Source organism: Oncorhynchus kisutch, unplaced genomic scaffold (assembly GCF_002021735.2).
Source record: "Oncorhynchus kisutch isolate 150728-3 unplaced genomic scaffold, Okis_V2 Okis06b-Okis10b_hom, whole genome shotgun sequence".
NCBI lineage: Eukaryota > Metazoa > Chordata > Actinopteri > Salmoniformes > Salmonidae > Oncorhynchus > Oncorhynchus kisutch.
Genome location: NW_022261983.1, coordinates 19929509 through 19947008, shown reverse-complemented (window position 1 = coordinate 19947008; position 17500 = coordinate 19929509). Strand labels below are relative to the sequence as shown.

General features: G+C 48.0%; 1 protein-coding gene across 7 annotated transcripts in view; it reads right to left on the bottom strand.

Annotated features, from left to right (window-relative positions):
• Positions 1-17500, bottom strand: part of LOC109886536 (caskin-1) — a 138179-nt gene that overhangs the window by 68078 nt on the left and 52601 nt on the right. For all 7 annotated transcript variants that reach the window (XM_031814210.1, XM_031814211.1, XM_031814209.1 and 4 more), the window contains exons 3-8: positions 9485-9582; positions 9236-9381; positions 5883-5978; positions 3816-3946; positions 1980-2088; positions 85-193 (exon numbers count right to left, since the gene is read on the bottom strand). In XM_031814210.1, the coding sequence (XP_031670070.1) occupies positions 85-193; positions 1980-2088; positions 3816-3946; positions 5883-5978; positions 9236-9381; positions 9485-9582 (689 nt within the window). The remainder of the gene's footprint in view (positions 1-84; positions 194-1979; positions 2089-3815; positions 3947-5882; positions 5979-9235; positions 9382-9484; positions 9583-17500) is intronic.

Sequence of the window (17500 nt, the reverse complement as noted above, 5' to 3'; positions counted from 1 at the left end):
ACACACACACACACACACACACACACACACACACACACACACACACACACACACACACACACACACACACACACACCCCTGTACCTCTGAGTAGCTGTTTGATCTCTCTGCTGGCCTGTGAAGCAGAGAACTGGTAAACTATGTCCAGAGCAGTCTGGCTGTAGGTGTTCCTCACCGCTGCATTGATACCACTCTGTAGGGACAGGGATTAGGGTTAGGGTTAGGGTTAGGATTAGGGTTAGGGTTAGGGTTAGGATTAGGGTTAGGGTTAGGGTTAGGATTAGGGTTAGGATTAGGATTAGGGTTAGGGTTAGGATTAGGATTAGGGTTAGGATTAGGGTTAGGATTAGGGTTAGGGTTAGGATTAGGGTTAGGGTTAGGATTAGGATTAGGGTTAGGATTAGGGTTAGGGTTAGGATTAGGATTAGGGTTAGGATTAGGGTTAGGATTAGGGTTAGGATTAGGATTAGGATTAGGATTAGGGTTAGGATTAGGGTTAGGGTTAGGGTTAGGATTAGGGTTAGGGTTAGGATTAGGGTTAGGGTTTGGATTAGGATTAGGGTTAGGGTTTGGATTAGGATTAGGGTTAGGATTAGGATTAGTATTAGGATTAGGGTTTGGATTAGTATTAGGATTAGCGTTAGGGTTATGGTTAGGGTTAGGATAAGGATTAGGGTTAGGATAAGGGTTAGGATAAGGGTTAGGGTTATAGTTAGGATTAGGGTTAGGATTAGGGTTAGGATTATGGTTAGGGTTAGGATAAGGATTAGGGTTAGGATAAGGGTTAGGATAAGGGTTAGGGTTAGGGTTATAGTTAGGATTAGGGTTAGGATTAGGGTTAGGATTAGGATTATGGTTAGGGACAAGGCTCAGGGTTAGGGCTTCTTTAACAACCAGGGTTGGGCTCAATTACATTTAAATTACAGTAAATTCAGGAAGTCCACTAGTGCCTCTACCCTGGTTCTAATTCACTAGTGCCTCTACCCTGGTTCTAATTCACTAGTGCCTCTACCCTGGTTCTAATTCACTAGTGCCTCTACCCTGGTTCTAATTCACTAGTGCCTCTACCCTGGTTCTAATTCACTAGTGCCTCTACCCTGGTTCTAATTCACTAGTACCTCTACCCTGGTTCTAATTCACTAGTGCCTCTACCCTGGTTCTAATTCACTATGCTAAGGGAACGATCAAAGCCAAATCAGGTTAGTTAGTGTTGGACTGATGCTAAGGGAACGATCAGGGTTAGTTAGTGTTGGACTGATGCTAAGGGAACGATCAGGCCAGATCAGGTTAGTTAGTGTTGGACTGATGCTAAGGGAACGATCAGGGTTAGTTAGTGTTGGACTGCTGCTAAGGGAACGATCAGGGTTAGTTAGTGTTGGACTGATGCTAAGGGAACGATCAGGGTTAGTTAGTGTTGGACTGATGCTAACGGAACGATCAGGCCAAATCAGGTTAGTTAGTGTTGGACTGCTGCTAAGGGAACGATCAGGGTTAGTTAGTGTTGGACTGATGCTAAGGGAACGATCAGGGTTAGTTAGTGTTGGACTGATGCTAAGGGAACGATCAGGGTTAGTTAGTGTTGGACTGATGCTAAGGGAACGATCAGGGTTAGTTAGTGTTGGACTGCTGCTAAGGGAACGATCAGGGTTAGTTAGTGTTGGACTGATGCTAAGGGAACGATCAGGCCAAATCAGGTTAGTTAGTGTTGGACTGATGCTAAGGGAACGATCAAAGCCAGATCAGGTTAGTTAGTGTTGGACTGATGCTAAGGGAACAACCAGTCTTCCCACAGAGCTCTGCCTCATGCAGGGGTCAGGAGTTAGGGGTCAGGGGTTAATGATTAAAGGTTAGTTGTAGTTCCTCTTACATCCAGCAGGAGGCGAACCGCCTCAGTCTTCCCACAGAGAGCTGCCTCATGCAGGGGTCAGGGGTTAGGGGTCAGGGGTTAATGATTAAAGGTTAGTTGTAGTTCCTCTTACATCCAGCAGGAGGCGAACTGCCTCAGTCTTCCCACAGAGAGCTGCCTCATGCAGAGCCGTGCCAGCCTTGGTCTGTCTGTTGATGTCTATTCCAGACTGGATCAACAGCCTGGGGACCACACAACACACACACACACACACACACAAACACAACACAACATACACACACACACACACAAACACAACATACACACACACACACACAAACACAACACACAACATACACACACACACAGATTTTTTTTAAATAATTGTTTTCGCTTGAGCACATTTGTCCCAATAAATACTAACTCCAACTATCAATATACCCTAACATGGTTATCCATCTGGCCCAATAAATACTAACTAGAACTATCAATATACCCTAACATGGTTATCCATCTGGCCCAATAAATACTAACTAGAACTATCAATATACCCTAACATGGTTATCCATCTGGCCCAATAAATACTAACTAGAACTATCAATATACCCTAACATGGTTATCCATCTGGCCCAAGAAAAACTAACTCCAACTATCAATATACCCTAACATGGTTATCCATCTGGCCCAATAAATACTAACTAGAACTATCAATATACCCTAACATGGTTAACCATCTGGCCCAATAAATACTAACTAGAACTATCAATATACCCTAACATGGTTATCCATCTGGCCCAATAAATACTAACTAGAACTATCAATATACCCTAACATGGTTAACCATCTGGCCCAATAAATACTAACTAGAACTATCAATATACCCTAACATGGTTATCCATCTGGCCCAATAAATACTAACTAGAACTATCAATATACCCTAACATGGTTAACCATCTGGCCCAATAAATACTAACTAGAACTATCAATATACCCTAACATGGTTAACCATCTGGCCCAATAAATACTAACTAGAACTATCAATATACCCTAACATGGTTAACCATCTGGCCCAAGAAAAACTAACTCCAACTATCAATATACCCTAACATGGTTATCCATCTGGCCCAATAAATACTAACTAGAACTATCAATATACCCTAACATGGTTATCCATCTGGCCCAAGAAAAACTAACTCCAACTATCAATATACCCTAACATGGTTATCCATCTGGCCCAATAAATACTAACTAGAACTATCAATATACCCTAACATGGTTAACCATCTGGCCCAATAAATACTAACTAGAACTATCAATATACCCTAACATGGTTAACCATCTGCCCCAATAAATACTAACTCCAACTATCAATATACCCTAACATGGTTAACTGGGTCATTTGTTGAAATTAGAATTATAGTATGACCATATTAGGCTGGGTCATTAGTTGATAGTATGACCATATTAGGCTGGGTCATTACTTGATAGTATGACCATATTAGGCTGGGTCATTAGTTGAGAGTGTGACTATATAAGGCTGGGCCATGTGTTTTATAGTATAATTATAGTATGACCATATAAGGCTGGGTCATTAATTGATAGTATGACCATATAAGGCTGGGTCATTAGTTGATAGTATGACCATATAAGGCTGGGTCATTTGTTTTATAGTATAATTATAGTCTGACCATATAAGGCTGGGTCATTTGTCGATGTGACCGATATAGAGAGAGAAAGGGAGAGAGAGGGGGAAGGAAGGAAGGAAGGAAGGAAGGAGAGAGAGAGAGAGAGAGAGAGAGAGAGAGAGAGAGAGAGAGAGAGAGAGAGAGAGAGAGAGAGAGAGAGAGAGAGAGAGAGAGAGAGAGAGAGAGAGAGAGAGAGAGAGAGAGAGAGAGAGAGAGAGAGAGAGAGAGAGAGAGAGAGAGAGAGAGAGAGAGAGAGAGAGAGAGAGAGAGAGTGTGTGTGTTACCTGATGATGTCTATGTGTCCGTTCTTGGCCGCCAGGTGTAGAGGAGAGGTCCCATTGGGGTCAGTAGAATCTCCTGGTTTCAGTTCCAGCAGGGCCACACACATGTTACTGTTGAGAAGGAGCTGAACTACCTACACACACACACACACACACACACACGTTACTGTTGAGCAGGAGCTGAACCACCTACACACACACACACACACACGTTACTGTTGAGAAGGAGCTGAACCACCTACACACACACACACACACACGCACACACACACACACACACGTTACTGTTGAGAAGGAGCTGAACCACCTACACACACACACACATTTACTGCTGGAGCAAAATCCCACACCCACACTGGCCATCACAAGGATTTTCTGGCAGTGTGCTAGTTGCATATTGATCATGGACAGGGATGGAAATTAACCAAGACTGTTAGCCCAAGGCTAGTAGTTTTAACCAAGCCTGTTAGCCCAAGGGTAGTAGTTTTACCCAGCCCGTTAGCCCACGGGTAGTAGTTTTAACCTAGCCGGTTAGCCCAAGGTAGCAGTTTTAACCTAGCCCGTTAGCCCAAGGCTAGTAGTTTTAACCTAGCTCGTTAGGCCAAGGCTAGTAGTTTTAACCAAGCTCGTTAGCCCAAGGCTAGTAGTTTTAACCAAGCACGTTAGCTCAAGGATAGTAGTTTTAATCAAGCCTGCTAGCCCAAAGCTAGTAGTTTTAACCAAGCCCGTTAGCCCAAGGATAGAATTTTTAACCAAGCCTGTTAGCTCAAGGCTAGTAGTTTTAACTAAGCCTGTTAGCTCAAGGCTAGTAGTTTTAACCAAGCCCGTTAGCCCAAGGCTAGTAGTTTTAACAGAGCCCATTAGCCCACGGATAGTATTTTAACCTAGCCGGTTAGCCCAAGTTAGTAGTTTTAACCTAGCCCGTTAGCCCAAGGCTAGTAGTTTTAACCTAGCTCGTTAGGCCAAGGCTAGTAGTTTTAACCTAGCTCATTAGGCCAAGGCTAGTAGTTTTAACCAAGCCTGTTAGCTCAAGGCTAGTAGTTTTAACCAAGCCTGTTAGCTCAAGGCTAGTAGTTTTAACCAAGCCTGTTAGGTCAAGGCTAGTAGTTTTAACCAAGCCAGTTAGCTCAAGGCTAATAGTTTTAACCAAGCCTGTTAGCTCAAGGCTAGTAGTTTTAACCTAGCTCATTAGCCCAAAGCTAGTAGTTTTAACCTAAGCCCTTTAGCCCAAGGCTAGTAGTTTTAACCAAGCCTGTTAGCTCAAGGCTAGTAGTTTTAACCAAGCCTGTTAGCTCAAGGCTAGTAGTTTTAACCAAGCCTGTTAGCTCAAGGCTAGTAGTTTTAACCAAGCCTGTTAGCTCAAGGCTAGTAGTTTTAACTAAGCCTGTTAGCTCAAGGCTAGTAGTTTTAACCAAGCCCGTTAGCCCAAGGGTAGTAGTTTTAACAGAGCCCATTAGCCCACGGATAGTATTTTAACCTAGCCGGTTAGCCCAAGGTAGTAGTTTTAACCTAGCCCGTTAGCCCAAGGCTAGTAGTTTTAACCTAGCTCGTTAGGCCAAGGCTAGTAGTTTTAACCTAGCTCGTTAGGCCAAGGCTAGTAGTTTTAACCAAGCCTGTTAGCTCAAGGCTAGTAGTTTTAACCAAGCCTGTTAGCTCAAGGCTAGTAGTTTTAACCAAGCCTGTTAGCTCAAGGCTAGTAGTTTTAACCAAGCCTGTTAGCTCAAGGCTAGTAGTTTTAACCAAGCCTGTTAGCTCAAGGCTAGTAGTTTTAACCAAGCCTGTTAGCTCAAGGCTAGTAGTTTTAACCAAGCCTGTTAGCCCAAGGCTAGTAGTTTTAACCAAGCCCGTCTAGTAGTTTAGTAGTTTTCAGTCTGGGCTAGTAAAACATCTGCCAAACAAGCCCAAAAACACCACCACAGCACCCTTGGTTAGAACAAAGTCACGGGATCAACGTCACGGGATAGTAAAATGGAGGTCTTCTAACCCGGATGGCCAGTGTCCAAAGTCCATCCAACACCAACAAAACTGCAAAGTAAATAGGTAATGAAGTCAGTAGAGTTAGTTACTCACCCCGACCCTGCCGAACTCACAGGCCAGATCGAGAGGAGTCTTTCCTGCATTGTCCACTATACACGGATTAGACTGGTGCTGAAGCAACATCTCAGACTGGGGGAACAACAACAACACACGGATTAAACTAGTGCTGAAGCAACATCTCAGACTGGAGGAACAACAACAACAACACACGGATTAGACTGGTGCTGAAGCAACATCTCAGACTGGAGGAACAACAACAACAACACACGGATTAGACTGGTGCTGGAGCAACATCTCAGACTGGGGGAACAACAACAACAACAACACACGGATTAGACTGGTGTTGGAGCAACATCTCAGACTGGGGGAACAACAACAACAACAACACACGGATTAGACTGGTGTTGGAGCAACATCTCAGACTGGGGGAACAACAACAACAACAACAACACACAGATTAGACTGGTGTTGGAGCAACATCTCAGACTGGGGGAACAACAACAACAACAACACACGGATTAGACTGGTGTTGGAGCAACATCTCAGACTGGGGGAACAACAACAACACACGGATTAGACTGGTGTTGGAGCAACATCTCAGACTGGGGGAACAACAACAACACACGGATTAAACTGGTGCTGAAGCAACATCTCAGACTGGAGGAACAACAACAACAACACACGGATTAGACTGGTGCTGAAGCAACATCTCAGACTGGAGGAACAACAACAACAACACACGGATTAGACTGGTGCTGGAGCAACATCTCAGACTGGGGGAACAACAACAACAACAACACACGGATTAGACTGGTGTTGGAGCAACATCTCAGACTGGGGGAACAACAACAACAACAACACACGGATTAGACTGGTGTTGGAGCAACATCTCAGACTGGGGGAACAACAACAACAACAACAACACACGGATTAGACTGGTGTTGGAGCAACATCTCAGACTGGGGGAACAACAACAACAACAACAACAACACACGGATTAGACTGTTGTTGGAGCAACATCTCAGACTGGAGGAACAACAACAACAACAACACATGGATTAGACTGGTGTTGGAGCAACATCTCAGACTGGAGGAACAACAACAACAACAACACACAGATTAGACTGATGCTGAAGCAACATCTCAGACTGGGGGAACAACAACACGGATTAGACTGGTGCTGGAGCAACATCTCAGACTGGGGGAACAACAACAACAACAACAACAACACACGGATTAGACTGGTGTTGGAGCAACATCTCAGACTGGAGGAACAACAACAACAACAACAGCAACAACATACGGATTAGACTGGTGCTGGAGCAACATCTCAGACTGGGGGAACAACAACAACAACAACAACACGGATTAGACTGGTGCTGAAGCAACATCTCAGACTGGGGGAACAACGACAACAACGACACACGGATTAGACTGGTGTTGGAGCAACATCTCAGACTGGGGGAACAACAACAACACACGGATTAGACTGGTGTTGGAGCAACATCTCAGACTGGGGGAACAACAACAACAACACACGGATTAGACTGGTGTTGGAGCAACATCTCAGACTGGAGGAACAACAACAACACACGGATTAGACTGGTGCTGGAGCAACATCTCAGACTGGAGGAACAACAACACGGATTAGACTGGTGTTGGAGCAGCATCTCAGACTGGAGGAACAACAACAACACACGGATTAGACTGGTGTTGGAGCAACATCTCAGACTGGGGGAACAACAACAACAACAACAACAACAACAACACACGGATTAGACTGGTGCTGAAGCAACATCTCAGACTGGGGGAACAACAACAACAACACATGGATTAGACTGGTGCTGGAGCAACATCTCAGACTGGGGGAACAACAACAACACACGGATTAGACTGGTGCTGGAGCAACATCTCAGACTGGAGGAACAACAACAACAACAACAACACACAGATTAGACTGGTGCTGGAGCAACATCTCAGACTGGGGGAACAACAACAACAACAACAACACACGGATTAGACTGGTGCTGGAGCAACATCTCAGACTGGGGGAACAACAACAACACATGGATTAGACTGGTGCTGGAGCAACATCTCAGACTGGGGGAACAACAACACACAGATTAGACTGGTGTTGGAGCAACATCTCAGACTGGAGGAACAACAACATGGATTAGACTGGTGCTGGAGCAACATCTCAGACTGGGGGAACAACAACAACAACAACAACAAAAACAACACACGGATTAGACTGGTGCTGGAGCAACATCTCAGACTGGGGGAACAACAACAACAACACGGATTAGACTGATGCTGGAGCAACATCTCAGACTGGGGGAACAACAACAAGAACAACACACGGATTAGACTGGTGCTGGAGCAATATCTCAGACTGGGGGAACAACAACACGGATTAGACTGGTGCTGAAGCAACATCTCAGACTGGGGGAACAACACACGGATTAGACTGGTGCTGGAGCAACATCTCTAACCACTAGGCTACCTGCCCCCCCTCTAACCACTAGGCTACCTGCCCCCCCCCCCTCTACCACTAGGCTACCTGCCCCCCCTCTAACCACTAGGCTACCTGCAACTCCCCTCTAACCACTAGGCTACCTGCCCCACCTCTAACCACTAGGCTACCTGTCCCCCCCCCCTCTAACCACTAGGCTACCCCCCCCCCCCCCCTCTAACCACTAGGCTACCTGTCCCCCCCTCTAACCACTAGGCTACCTGCCCCCCCTCTAACCACTAGGCTACCTGCAACCCCCCTCTAACCACTAGGCTACCTGCCCCCCCTCTAACCACTAGGCTACCTGCCCCCCCCCCCCCCCTCTAACCACTAGGCTACCTGCCCCCCCCCCCCCCTCTAACCACTAGGCTACCTGTCCCCCCCTCTAACCACTAGGCTACCTGCCCCCCCTTTAACCACTAGGCTACCTGCAACCCCCCTCTAACCACTAGGCTACCTGCCCCCCCTCTAACCACTAGGCTACCTGCCCCCCCTCTAACCACTAGGCTACCTGCCCCCCCCCCCTCTAACCACTAGGCTACCTGCCCCCCCCCTCTAACCACTAGGCTACCTGTCCCCCCCCTCTAACCACTAGGCTACCTGCAACCCCCCTCTAACCACTAGGCTACCTGCCCCCCCCCCCCCCCCCCCCTCTAACCACTAGGCTACCTGCCCCCCCATCTAACCACTAAGCTACCTGCCGCCCCGACCCCTCTAAGATACATACCCACACAGGTTGGAAGACACAGCACAGCGCCCCTGGAGCAGGTTAAGGTGTTAAGTGCCTTGCTCCAGGGCACAACGGCAGGAGATGACATCGATAGCAGAAACTCTTCCGTTAGCCGTTAGCTAAACAACAGCTAATGTGACTCACCACGTCGTAGTGTCCGTGCTGTGCCGACAGGTGCAGAGGGATCTGTCCCTCGTCTGATTGGCCGTTGACCGACGAACCAGACTTCAGCAGCATCTTCATAGGCTCCGCCTTCCCCTGCCAAGCCGCGTAGTGCAGTGGGCGCATCCCTACGGCAACCACGGAGGAACAGACAGAATCAGACTACGGCCGGCAGCGTGTGTGTGTGTTTATGTGTGTGTGTGTCTGTGTGTGTGTGTGTGTGTGTCTCACCCTTCTGGTCCCTGATGTCCACGGTGGCCTGCGATTCCAGCAGCAGAGAGATGAGCTCCAGGTTCCCACTGAGAGCAGCATGGTGCAGCGGAGCAAACCTACACACACACACACACACACACACACACACACACACACACACACACACACACACACACACACACACACAGTATTTAAGCTATTTAGGGCAAATGTTCTAAAACGTTTTGGGTCCGGGGAACCCTGTCCTCAGGGACATCCCTCATTATCAGAACTCAAGAGAGATAAAATAGGACACAAGGAGATCTACTATGACCAATCAAACCAAGGAGATCTACTATGACCAATCAAACCAAGGAGATCTACTATGACCAATCAAACCAAGGAGATCTACTATGACCAATCAAACCAAGGAGATCTACTATGACCAATCAAACCAAGGAGATCTACTATGACCAATCAAACCAAGGAGATCTACTATGACCAATATAAAAACCAAGGAGATCTACTATGACCAATCAAACCAAGGAGATCTACTATGACCAATCAAACCAAGGAGATCTACTATGACCAATCAAACCAAGAAGATCTACTATGAAAAAATAAAACCAAGGAGAACTACTATGACCAATCAAACCAAGGAGTTCTACTATGACCAATCAAACCAAGGAGATCTACTATGACCAATCAAACCAAGGAGATCTACTATGACTTCATGACCAATCAAACCAAGGAGTTCTGCTATGACCAATCAAACCAAGGAGATCTACTATGACCAATCAAACCAAGGAGATCTACTATGACCAATCAAACCAAGGAGATCTACTATGACCAATCAAACCAAGGAGATCTACTATGACTTCATGACCAATCAAACCAAGGAGTTCTGCTATGACCAATCAAACCAAGGAGATCTACTATGACCAATCAAACCAAGGAGATCTACTATGACCAATCAAACCAAGGAGATCTACTATGACCAATCAAACCAAGGAGATCTACTATGACCAATCAAACCAAGGAGATCTACTATGACCAATCAAACCAAGGAGATCTACTATGACCAATCAAACCAAGGAGATCTACTATGACCAATCAATCCAAGGAGATCTACTATGACCAATCAAACCAAGGAGATCTACTATGACCAATCAAACCAAGGATATCTACTATGACCAATCAAACCAAGGAGTTCTACTATGACTTCATGACCAATCAAACCAAGGAGTTCTACTATGACCAATCAAACCAAGGAGTTCTACTATGACTTCATGACCAATCAAACCAAGGAGTTCTACTATGACCAATCAAACCAAGGAGATCTACTATGACCAATCAAACCAAGGAGATCTACTATGACTTCATGACCAATCAAACCAAGGAGATCTACTATGACCAATCAAACCAAGGAGTTCTACTATGACTTCATGACCAATCAAACCAAGGAGATCCACTATGACTTCATGACCAATCAAACCAAGGAGATCCACTGTGACTTCATGACCAATCAAACCAAGGAGATCCACTATGACTTCATGACCAATCAAACCAAGGAGATCTACTATGACTTCATGACCAATCAAACCAAGGAGTTCTACTATGACTTCATGACCAATCAAACCAAGGAGATCTACTATGACCAATCAAACCAAGGAGTTCTACTATGACTTCATGACCAATCAAACCAAGGAGATCCACTATGACTTCATGACCAATCAAACCAAGGAGATCCACTGTGACTTCATGACCAATCAAACCAAGGAGATCCACTATGACTTCATGACCAATCAAACCAAGGAGATCTACTATGACTTCATGACCAATCAAACCAAGGAGATCTACTATGACTTCATGACCAATCAAACCAAGGAGATCCACTATGACTTCATGACCAATCAAACCAAGGAGATCTACTATGACTTCATGACCAATCAAACCAAGGAGATCTACTATGACTTCATGACTAGAAAAAAACAATTATTGGGCCCTGTGAAGGAACATTTTAAGGCCCACCTCTCTCTTGGCATCGGCGATATTGTTGTTTTTATTGCGTGTGTGAGAAGCCCTGATTTAGGGCACAGTGGGAGGTATGGTAACTCCATAATGGACAGGAAGAGTCAACATGATGGATTAAAAAACCCAGCTGATGTCATAATGGACTGGATTACAACTACAATCACTCAACCTTATACACAGACACACACTGGGCTTCTACTGTGGGTTATCTAGCTAGTCCACCACATCTGTTTCCTGGTGTGTAGACTAACTCGTATCTACTACTGTCAGCTGGATGGAGAAGGATAAGAGAGAGGGAGGGATATTTTTTTTATTTAACTAGGCAAGTCAGTTAAGACCAAATTCTTACTTACAATGACAGCCTAGGAACAGTGGGTTAACTTCCCTGTTCAGGGGCACAACGACATATTTTTACATTGTCAGCTAAGGGATTCGATCTAGCAAGCTTTCGGTTACTGGCCCAACGCTCTAACCACTAGGCTACCTAACCACCTAGTGGTTAGAGAAAAGAGAGAGATGGAGAAGGAGAGGAGAAAGGGATGGAGAGAGGGATGGAAGAGAGGAGAGAGGGATGGAGAAGGAGAGGAGAGAGGGATGGAGAAGGAGAGGAGAGAGGGATGGAGTAGGAGAGGAGAGAGAAGGAGAGGAGAGAGGGATGGAGAAGGAGAGGAGAGAGGGATGGAGAAGGAGAGGAGAGAGGGATGGAGAAGGAGAGGAGAGAGGGATGGAGTAGGAGAGGAGAGAGAAGGAGAGGAGAGAGGGATGGAGAAGGAGAGGAGAGAGGGATGGAGAAGGAGAGGAGAGAGGGATGGAGAAGGAGAGGAGAGAGGGATGGAGTAGGAGAGGAGAGAGAAGGAGAGGAGAGAGGGATGGAGAAGAAGAGGAGAGAGGGATGGATGGAGAAGGAGAGGGCAGAGGGATGGAGAGAGGGATGTAGGGAAGGATGAGAGAGAGATGGAGAGAGGGATGAAGGGAAGGATGAGAGAGAGATGGAGAGAGGGATGTAGGGAAGGATGAGAGAGAGATGGAGAGAGGGATGGAGGGAGAGAGGGATGATGGAGAGAGGGATGGAGAGAGAGGAATGATGGAGAGAGGGATGGAGAGAGAGGGATGGAGAGAGAGGGATGATGGAGAGAGGGATGGAGGGAGAGAGGGATGGAGGGAGAGATGGAGAGAGAGGGATGGAGGGAGAGAGGGATGTAGGGAAGGATGAGAGAGAGAGATGGAGAGAGGGATGGAGGGAGAGAGGGATGATGGAGAGAGGGATGGAGAGAGAGGAATGATGGAGAGAGGGATGGAGAGAGAGGGATGGAGAGAGAGGGATGATGGAGAGAGGGATGGAGGGAGAGAGGGATGAGAGAAAGATGGAGGGAGAGAGGGATGATGGAGAGAGGGATGGAGGGAGAGAGGGATGAGAGAGAGGGATGGAGAGAGGGATGGAGAGAGGGATGGAGAGAGGGATGGAGAGAGGGATGGAGAGAGGGATGGAGAGAGAGGGATGGAGGGAGAGAGGGATGAGAGAGAGGGATGGAGAGAGGGATGGAGAGAGGGATGGAGAGAGAGGGATGGAGAGAGGGATGGAGAGAGAGGGATGGAGAGAGAGGACAAGAGATACACTCAATGTACTCCATGTGGGGTTACAGTAGTGGTGTGTTTGATGCCTGATTTTGTGTGTGTGTGTGTGTGGGGGGGGGGGGCATAGACCGTGTGTGAGTGTCAGTGTGAGGGATAGAGGCAGTGTGTGAGGGATAGAGGCAGTGTGTGAGTGTCAATGTGAGGACCAGAGGCAGTGTGTGAGTGTCAATGTGAGGGCCAGAGGCAGTGTGTGAGGGATAGAGGCAGTGTGTGAGTGTCAATGTGAGGACCAGAGGCAGTGTGTGAGTGTCAATGTGAGGGCCAGAGGCAGTGTGTGAGTGTCAATGTGAGGGATAGAGGCAGTGTATGAGTGTCAGTGTGAGGGATAGAGGCAATGTGTGAGGGATAGAGGCAGTGTGTGAGGGATAGAGGCAGTGTGTGAGTGTCAGTGTGAGGGCCAGAAGCAGTGTGTGTGTGGCAGTGTGAGGGATAGGGTCAGTGTGAGGGATAGAGGCAGTGTGTGAGGGATAGAGGCAGTGTGTGAGTGGCAGTGTGAGGGATAGAGGCAGTGTGTGAGGGATAGAGTCAGTGTGAGGGATAGAGGCAGTGTGTGAGGGATAGAGGCAGTGTGTGAGTGCCAGTGTGAGGGATAGAGGCAGTGTGTGAGTGGCACTGTGAGGGATAGAGGCAGTGTGTGAGTGCCAGTGTGAGGGATAGAGGCAGTGTGTGAGGGATAGAGTTAGTGTGAGGGATAGAGGCAGTGTGTGAGTGCCAGTGTGAGGGATAGAGGCAGTGTGTGAGGGCCAGTGTGAGGGATAGAGGCAGTGTGTGAGGGATAGAGTCAGTGTGAGGGATAGAGGCAGTGTGAGGGATAGAGGCAGTGTGAGGGATAGACTGATCATGTGAATCAAGTCAAATCAAATGTTAATAGTCACATGCGCCGAATACAAACCGCTGAAATAATTACTTACAAGCCCTTAACCAACAATACAGTTTTAAGACAAATAAGAGGTCAGAAAATATTTACTAAATAAACAATATATATATTTTTTAAGTAACACAATAAAATATCAATAACGAGGCAATATACAGGGGGTACCGGTACCGAGTCAGTGGACCTGGAAATTCTACAGCCCCATCAGTTGCAGAGGGAGGTGTTTAGTCCCAGGGTCCTTAGCTTAGTGATGAGCTTTGAGGGCAACTATGGTGTTGAACGCTGAGCTGTAGTTAATGAACAACATTCTCACATAGGTGTTCCTCTTGTCCAGGTGGGAGAGGGCAGTGTGGAGTGCAATAGAGAATGGATCATCTATGGATCTGTTGGGGCGGTATGCAAATTGGAGTGGGTCTAGGATTTCTGGGATAATGGTGTTGATGTGAGCCATGGCCAGCCTTTCAAAGCACTTCATGGCTACAGATGTGAGTGCTATCGGTCGGTAGTCATTTAGGCAGGTTACCTTAGTGTTCTTGGGCGCAGGGACGATGGTGGTCTGCTTGAAACATGTTGGTATTACAGACTCGGTCAGGGAGAGGTTGAAAATATCAGTGAAGACACGTACCAGTTGGTCCGCGTATGCTCTGAGGACACGTCCTGGTAATCCTTCTGGCCCCGCGGCCTTGTGAATGTTGACCTGTTTGAAGGTCTTGCTCACATCGGCTAAGGAGAGCGTGATCACACAGTCGTCCGGAACAGCTGGTGCTCTCATGCATGATTCAGTGTTGCTTGCCTCGAAGCAAGCATAAAATACATTTAGCCCGTCTGGTAGGCCCTCGTCACTGGGCAGCTCGCGTCTGGGTTTCCCTTTGTAGTCCATAATAGTTTGCAAGCCCCCTGCCACATCCGACGAGCGTCAGAGCCAGAATACAGGTGAAAGCTATGATCCCTTATGGATGCCACTTGTTAAATCCACTTCAAATCATCGTAGAGGAAGGGGAAGAGACAGGTTAAGGAACGGTGCAACTCAATATTAGGAAGGTGTTCCTAACGTTTTCCTTCAATTTGTATAGCAGACCCTCAGACCCCCCTATAGCAGACCCTCAGACCCCCCTATAGCAGACACTCAGACACCCCTATAGCAGACACTCAGACCCCCCTATAGCAGACCCTCAGACCCCCCTATAGCAGACCCTCAGACCCCCCTACAGCAGACCCTCAGACCCCCCTATAGCAGACCCTCAGACCCCCCTATAGCAGACCCTCAGACCCCCCTATAGCAGACCCTCAGACCCCCTATAGCAGACCCTCAGACCCCCCTATAGCAGACCCTCAGACCCCCCTATAGCAGACCCTCAGACCCCCCTATAGCAGACCCTCAGACCCCCCTATAGCAGACCCTCAGACCCCCCTATAGCAGACCCTCAGACCCCCCTATAGCAGACCCTCAGACCCCCCTATAGCAGACCCTCAGACCCCCTATAGCAGACCCTCAGACCCCCCTATAGCAGACCCTCAGACCCCCCTATAGCAGACCTTCAGACCCCCCTATAGCAGACCCCCAGACCCCCCTATAGCAGACCCTCAGACCCCCCTATAGCAGACCCTCAGACCCCCCTATAGCAGACCCTCAGACCCCCCTATAGCAGACCCCCAGACCCCCCTATAGCAGACCCTCAGACCCCCCTATAGCAGGCCCCCAGACCCCCCTATAGCAGACCCTCAGACCCCCCTATAGCAGACCCTCAGACCCCCCTATAGCAGACCCTCAGACCCCCCTATAGCAGACCCTCAGACCCCCCTATAGCAGACCCTCAGACCCCCCTATAGCAGACCCTCAGACCCCCCTATACTAGACCCTCAGACCCCCCTATAGCAGACCCTCAGACCCCCCTATAGCAGACCCTCAGACCCCCCTATAGCAGACCCTCAGACCCCCCTATAGCAGACCCTCAGACCCCCCTATAGCAGACCCTCAGACCCCCCTATAGCAGAACCTCAGACCCCCCTATAGCAGACCCTCAGACCCACCTATAGCAGACCCTCAGACCCCCCTATAGCAGACCCTCAGACCCACCTATAGCAGACCCTCAGACCCCCCTATAGCAGACCCTCAGACCCCCCTATAGCAGACCCTCAGACCCCCCTATACTAGACCCTCAGACCCCCCTATAGCAGACCCTCAGACCCCCCTATAGCAGACCCTCAGACCCCCCTATAGCAGACCCTCAGACCCCCCTATAGCAGACCCTCAGACCCCCCTATAGCAGACCCTCAGACCCCCCTATAGCAGACCCTCAGACCCCCCTATAGCAGACCCTCAGACCCCCCTATAGCAGACCCTCAGACCCCCCTATAGCAGACCCCCAGACCCCCCTATAGCAGACCCTCAGACCCCCCTATAGCAGACCCTCAGACCCCCCTATAGCAGACCCTCAGACCCCCTATAGCAGACCCTCAGACCCCCCTATAGCAGACCCTCAGACCCCCCTATAGCAGACCTTCAGACCCCCCTATAGCAGACCCCCAGACCCCCCTATAGCAGACCCTCAGACCCCCCTATAGCAGACCCTCAGACCCCCTATAGCAGACCCACAGACCCCCCTATAGCAGACCCCAGACCCCCCTATAGCAGACCCTCAGACCCCCCTATAGCAGACCCTCAGACCCCCCTATAGCAGACCCTCAGACCCCCCTATAGCAGACCCTCAGACCCACCTATAGCAGACCCTCAGACCCCCCTATAGCAGACCCTCAGACCCCCCTATAGCAGACCCTCAGACCCACCTATAGCAGACCCTCAGACCCCCCTATAGCAGACCCTCAGACCCCCCTATAGCAGACCCTCAGACCCACCTATAGCAGACCCTCAGACCCCCCTATAGCAGACCCTCAGACCCCCCTATAGCAGACCCTCAGACCCCCCTATAGCAGACCCTCAGACCCCCCTATAGCAGACCCTCAGACCCACCTATAGCAGACCCTCAGACCCCCCTATAGCAGACCCTCAGACGCCCCTATAGCAGACCCTCTTGCCAGATTGAGTCAAAATATTTCTTTAAATCAACAAAGCATGAGAAGACTTTGTTTTGGTTTGTTTGTTTGTCAATTAGGGTGTGCAGGGTGAATACGTGGTCTGTCGTACGGTCATTTGGTAAAAAGCCACTTTTACATTTGCTCAGTACATTGTTTTCACTGAGGAAATGTACGAGTCTGCAGTTAATAATAATGCAGAGGATTTTCCCAAGGTTACTGTTGACGCATATTCCACGGTAGTTATTGGGGTCAAATTTGTCTCCACTTTTGTGGATTGGGGTGATCAGTCCTTGGTTCCAAATATTGGGGAAGATGCCAGAGCTAAGGATGATGTTAAAGAGTTTTTGTATAGCCAATGGGAATTTGTGGTCTGTACCAGTCAAAGGTTTGGACACACCTACTCATTCCAGGGTTTTTCTTTATTTTAACACTTGTCTTCATTGTAGAATAATAGTGAAGACATCAAAACTATGAAA